Here is a 6,763-nt window from a genome sequence, read left to right as displayed (position 1 = left end):
ATTCTCTGTGAAAATTATACTAGATCTGAATCAATTACTTTCCACTTGCCTTTTGGCCAAATAAAGGTGAGGACAAAATCATTATTTAACACAAATGGAAGTGAGAAGAGTACAGAGGAGATGTATGGATGGAAGTTCACTGCGTTCACTGCAGGAGGAAAGGACATGAAAATTATCATGATTATCCTATGGGGACATTGAATTGACCAGAATAATGTTTAAATCTGGCCAAAATCTTTTTTGATCTGACAGCAACTTGTGATATAAATTGAAAGTAACCAAAATCATAGTCAGTTAAGATAATGTGTTGGCTGGAAACTGCTATCCTCCACAATATATGTATATATATATATATATATATATATATATATACACACAAAGTGTGTGTGTAGATACACACACACACACACACACACACACACACACATATATATATATATATATATATATATATATATATATAATTAGGAAGATTAAAGTCCAACTGAAACTGTTATATGTTAAACTTTTGCTGCAACAGAAATTATTATTTATGACAAATCAGTATCGAAATGTGTATTTTTACATGTGTGGTTCAATGATGGAGCCTCATTGTCTGTGTAAATACTAGTGAGTGTGGTCATCTGAGAGCCAAACCTCTATTTAGATAAGACATTAAGTGTGACAGGCTGTGACCTACAGCTCACATTAGCTTCTTAACTAATGTCTCTGTTTTTAAATCTTGTGTGACACACATCTATTGTTGTGAGATGTCAGATTATTTTGTTGAGTTAATTAGCAACTTCACTGCAGTATAAGCATTTTAAAAACTTGCTGGAAATTCAAAGATATGTCAGTTCAGACATAAAATTGTTAATTTTCCTTCAATACCACAATGCTGTTTACCCTTGGCTTGTAAACTACAGTCTTCACAGGTGCACAGCTTTGGACCCAAATTTGGCATGGATTAGATAAAATATACGCCAAGGGATAGTCACAACCAATACAAATGGACCCTGAAAATACACATTTTCTCATATTACAATATGACCGATACTCGAGTGAAGTTTAAAAGAATACTTCACACCCCAGATGATCATTTGTGTATCAATTACTTACCCCGCTTATTACACTGAAATTTGTTTTTTCACATGCCTCCACAGTGAACAAACAATCCAAAAACTAAGAAAAAAAACTAAACCAACTTCCCATTTTTTCTAAATCCTAAATCCTAAATTTTGAGTCTTTTTTTATGGAGTGTGAGTCGCAGGATGGATAACTGATTAGTCAGTCCACTCAGAGTTGATCAGATAAGATTGATTGCTGAGAGGGACAGCTGCTTCACAGGCAAGTGAAAGCAAACTTTTAGACTTTGCTCAGTAAACAGTGAAGTTTCACTTGCACTGCGCCTGGCGTTCTGCTGCTCCGTCTGTGCCCAGAATATGCTGTGTGCTCCAAAGATATGATGCACTGAATGGTACTAATGAACTGAATGGTATATACCAGCATGTTCCAATACTGCTCCTAATTAACAGCCCAGATCCAAAAATAGAAAATTGAAATTAATTAATATGTGGGAAACCCTGGGACCCCTATGACATCAATTCATGATGAATGTTAACCTTCTTGGGATTCTTCATGCACCTCTGAGGCATGCAAGGAAAACCAATTTTTTTTTTTTCTTTTTACAAATCAATGTAACACAGGGGTAAATAACTGAAGTACAAATGATCATTTGGGGGTGAAGTTTACTTTTAAGAAGCATTTCTATAAATGTAAAAAAAATAACAAAATAAATCAAATATTTAAATAATAAATGTGACCTGACTGCAGTAAGGTTTAAATTTGTCATTTCAATTGGACTTTACAATCTAAAAACAGGGTTGCAGGTCAGGTGCTAAAATAGATGGCACATATATCCAGTGTATCAGACACATAAGAGATGTAATGGCATTAAAACTAAAAAAAGGTTCCCTGCTCTCTGTCTGTGTAGCAGTTTAATTTCAGGGCCAGCGGCTTCCTTAATAATGACTCACTATAAGGTGTCAGTGTTCGTCGCGTGAGTTGGTCCCAGTGAGTAATGATATCTGTTATCATTAGTGGAGTTTTGCTTCTCTCAGGGGGATGAATGATAAAAGTAAAATGTGAAAATGTGTAGTGCAACTCGCTACATGCAAGCAAATATATGATCAAGACAAAAGCAAGAATGACATTGATTACAATCAGTAAGCGTGTTGAAAACGAGCCATATGATGCAGCTGGATCATACACACACACACACACAAAGCACATCCCTGAAGCTCACGTAAATTCCAAATTATTCGCCCAGGACAGAGGTCAGAAAATTTAGAAAGAAAAAAATAAACTGATTCTTATGTATAATCAAAACATTGTAAATACTTGTTATTCGTTGGTTTGGATTTTCTTTGAAAAAAGAAAAAAAAAAGAAAATCATGGAAAGTAATAAGGCTTTAATCTTTCTCCAGTTCGACTGGCCTCGCAGAAATGATTTAAATGTTTCTTTAAAATCTTCCGCCAAAACGACACAAGTCCTGTCATGTCCAGATATCCATGTAGATGGACTGTTTGATGTGTGTCTTCTGGAAAAAGCCCTGATTGTCATAACAAGTTGTTAGAATATGGTTGTTATTTCCTGGCCTTAAAGCTAGTCCCATTAATATTCACGCCCAGCCATAGCCCATCTCAGCCTAATCAATCCATGAGGAACGGAAAACAAAGTGGTTCAGATATGGGTACTTCTTATCAATTTTGAGGTCAGAGGTCTAGGGATGATGGGTCTTATCTTGAGGTCAGAGGTTAGGGATGATTACGTCTCGGAGTCAGATGAGTAGAATATTGATACTAGGCTTAAATGACATGGACTGTGGCCCCTTGGGGGTTTTTTTTGTGATTGATCACAATAGGTGAGGAATGTTTACTGATGAATGTGTAGATGCTTGTACCTATATTAAGAGACATGCATGAGTTGTAAGAGAGAGATTCACATTGGTCCTGAATCTTCTCCCAGGCAGACCATGGTGCCTGGTGGATGCTGAACTTTGTTGTAATAAATTAATTCTTATGCAACCAAGTCGGTGTCAGCGGCGGTTCTTCATCGTCTACACATCATTGCTACTTAAGAAACAACTGTATTGGGGGAGCCAAAAATAATAAAAAAATAAAATAAAATAATAATAATAATAAACAATCATTATCTGTTGTTGCTTATTACTGTCAACTAATAAATGGCACTTTTAAAACTGTTGTATAAAAGCAAAATCACACTCAAGGTCATGCTGTTGTACTGTATATCATCATTGCTGTGATTATCGACCTTGAGTGTGACATTGCTTAAACATCTAAAAATGAAACACAAGTAATCTTTTCTTGTCTCAGTCACAAATACTAAAGCCTTCACACGCAATCATAAATAATTCAATCACTCCCACACAACTGAAAGGTTAAAGAAACATTTAATTCACTGTTGCACTTCTTATCAACTTTTTCAGGTTCATTTTTTTACACAGACCTGAAGAGGCTGTTCAGATCAGAACTTCATGTTCTCTCTCAGGATAACTTTTGTTCTTTGTATTTATTCAAACAGGTTTCGTGTTCCTCTCAGCTGTGATGGAGAGGCGCAGCACAAAGAGACTTCAGTCAAAACTCAATGGATGAAGTAATATTTATATTATCACAGTTATGACAACTGTTGGCATTCTGCGAGACTCGAACATAAGCTGGTCATCATCAGCTGTCCTCGCTTCCAGCAGCTGAAAACACAAGAAGTATAATTCGAACTGCTCTATGGTTTTAACACACAGATATTATGGCCGATAGACATTTTTGATCCCATTCAGCACAGTGCATTCAGCTTTTTTCTTTAAATCTTACCCTTCATTGGGTCATATCGCCTGTCCCTTCCCTCAGTTTTGGAGATGTTGCACAGTTTCCTTTAAAATACAACATCAAAGTCACTTTGGTGAGCAAATATATCCCGGCTTGAGCAGCAGGCATAGTTACAGAAGCGGATTAGGGCCATTTTTATGATGGAGAAAAAATTTGGGGGCAAATCGAGATTAAAGTTGAAATGACGACAATAAAGTTGAAATTTCGAGAATAAAGTTGGAATTTCGAGAAAAAAAGTCAAAATTTTGAGAATAAAGTCGAAATCCAATTTCGAGATTAAAGTCAAAAATGACGAGATTAAATTCGAAATTTCAAGAAAAAAAGTCGAAATGCTGAGAATAAAGTCGTAATATAATTTTGAGATTAAAGTCGAATTTTCGAGAATAAAGTCAAAAGGAGAGCAGACAACTGTGCTGACCTCTATGTACTTGCCCGGGGAGGGCTGCTCGTGGCTGGGGTGCTACTCCCGGGATGAATTTCCAATGTTTTCCCATCCTCCTCACCACCACCAGCCACCACAGAGTTGTGGGAGGTGAGACCCCAAAAGCGTGGTGGGATCGAGGCGGGGGGCCTGCCCTGTGTACCCCCCAAGCTGGCCTGGGGTGACCTGGCCCGGCTTGGGGGGTACACATGGGTCCCTCAGTGCAGTTGCGGGTAAAGTGAAGGAGTAACTTTGACTCTCTTAAGGTAGCCACAGCTGGCTCTAGGGGTGAGATGAGACCCCCAGGGTGGGCCGGGATCGAAGCGGGGGTCCCCAGCCACCACAGAGGTGGTTATGAGAAGGAGGGGAAAACGTTGGAAATTCATCCCGGGGAGCCTCTGTAGTAGTACACCGGCCACAAGCAGCCCTCCCCGGGCAAGTACACAGGGGTCGGCGCGGCTCTCCGCTCTCCTTTCAACTTTATTCTCAAAATTTCGACTTTAATCTCAAAATTATATTAGGACTTTATTCTCAACATTTCGACTTTATTCTCGAAATTTCAACTTCATTCTCATCATTTCAACTTTAATCTCGATTTGCCCAAAATTTTTTCTCCATCATAAATGGACCTAATCCGCTTCTGTAACTATGCCTGCTGCTTAAGCCGGGATATATTTATTCACCAAAGTGACTTTGATTTTGTATTTTAAAGGAAACTGTGCAACGTCTCCAAAACTGAGGGAAATAACAGGCGATATGACCCATTGTAAGGGTAAGATTTAAAGAAAAAAGCTGAATGCACTGTGCTAAATGGGACCAAAAATGTCTATCGGCCATAATATCTGTGTGTTAACACCACAGAGCAGTTCTAATTATACAGCTGGACAGGACAGCTGTCTGGGCCTAAGAAGAAATGGATGTTTGGAGAGGAATCACAATAGACATGATATCAGATGAGGGCAACAGCACAGCTGACGCAGAAGCTGCGGATTTTGAGGCCACCATCCTTTGGAACCCAGGAGCTCTCTGACCTATTTGCTGCTCTTCAGGAGAGACTGAAAGAAAGACCAAAATATGTAGCAACACACCACATACAGCTACGAGTTGGGCCATCCTCAGGTAGACCGACACAGACTGCATGCAACCCCAAAACAGCAAAGACTCATTTCAAGCATCTCATGTAATACAACCAACTCTGCTCTGTTGCTTCTTTTTGTTGTGTTGTTGTGACAGGTGTCTTCAGTAACTGTATAACAAAAATAATAATAAAAAAACTTTGGACAAGCAGTATGGAGACATTTTGTGGTTTTATTATGTATTTTTTAATGTTTGGATCCTGGTTTTGCTTCAGTTGTTTGGGAGATGAATGCAACGCCTTTACCCCATGAACTCGACTTTCCATTGGCATGAGGGTGAGTAGATAATGACTAAATTTTCAATTTTGGGTGAACTATCTCTTTAATAATCTAACGTCATATGATTATGTGAACAAACTGATCAAGGTAGCGATAGACCAGCAACTCTTGTGTTCAGCAAGGTAAAATTAATGTTTTTCTGAAAGGAGTCTGGTGGCTTTGAAAAGAGCATAAAGCTTCAGTTCTCTATTGGAATTTGCTGACTGGAAGGTAAAGTGGTGAAAATATACTAAATATAGTGTACACTTCAACTGATTTTAGGGGTCTGCTGTCCATGTTCACAGCAGTACATTGCTCAGATACAGTGGTGATGCTCCAGCCTGCTTCTCCAAGCTGGGGGCATTACAACTGACATCTACTGTATATAATTCATTGACTTCTGATAAGTACACCATAACACTCCACTTTAAAAAAACCTGAACAATGCCTTTAAGTTACCAGGAGAGGAGAGGTTAATGTTAACTGTTGAGCAGTAACACATTTCACACCAATCTTTTACATTTGGACTGTCAAAATCAGCCCCCCCAAGCAGCCATGACACATACCTGTGCATCTAACTCCAGGATATGCGACACCTTGTTCCAGCCAAAGCCTACAAAGCGCTGGTCGTACTCTGGACAGTCCCGTCTCACCACAACGTACGGCTCAAAGTCTGGCTCCCATTCCACCTTATAAGGTGTGGTGGCAGTTCGCCATTTGGCATAGTTGGTAGGAGCGTGACCTTTAGGCCACACATGATACCTGGAGAGGCAGAAAGAGAGGGACTCAGTGAAAGGGATCAAATAATGACATCACTTGCTGGCACCTTGTTTTTCCCTCATCCTCATTCACTGATGTGTTTGATCGTGTCTGGGTACCTGAAGGTGTAGAGAGTCCCCATGTCCAGCATGGAGAGCAGCTCAGCTTTGGATTTGGGGAAGGATAGACGATACCGAAGCGTCTCGAAAGCTGGAACCACCAGAGCCTTCTTAGTGTGAGCCATGTCCAGCAGCACCACGGACCTTCTAAACGGAGGAAACGGGACAGGTGAGACGCAGCAAAA

The 6,763-nt window shown here is 39.5% G+C and overlaps 1 protein-coding gene across 1 annotated transcript in view; it reads right to left on the bottom strand.

The window, feature by feature from the left end:
* Positions 1 to 5,138: 5,138 nt before the first annotated feature.
* LOC121950002 (dihydropyridine-sensitive L-type skeletal muscle calcium channel subunit alpha-1-like) overlaps positions 5,139 to 6,763 on the bottom strand; it is a 61,008-nt gene continuing 59,383 nt past the window's right edge. Inside the window, exons 9-11 of the mRNA XM_042495901.1 lie at positions 6,579 to 6,725; positions 6,267 to 6,462; positions 5,139 to 5,361 (exon numbers count right to left, since the gene is read on the bottom strand). Of these exons, the coding sequence (XP_042351835.1) occupies positions 5,338 to 5,361; positions 6,267 to 6,462; positions 6,579 to 6,725 (367 nt within the window). The 3' untranslated portion in view covers positions 5,139 to 5,337. The remainder of the gene's footprint in view (positions 5,362 to 6,266; positions 6,463 to 6,578; positions 6,726 to 6,763) is intronic.

This window comes from Plectropomus leopardus, chromosome 2 (assembly GCF_008729295.1).
Source record: "Plectropomus leopardus isolate mb chromosome 2, YSFRI_Pleo_2.0, whole genome shotgun sequence".
Classification (NCBI taxonomy): domain Eukaryota; kingdom Metazoa; phylum Chordata; class Actinopteri; order Perciformes; family Serranidae; genus Plectropomus; species Plectropomus leopardus.
The sequence above is the reverse complement of the archived record's forward strand: the minus strand, read 5'-3'. Positions and strand labels throughout refer to the sequence as shown.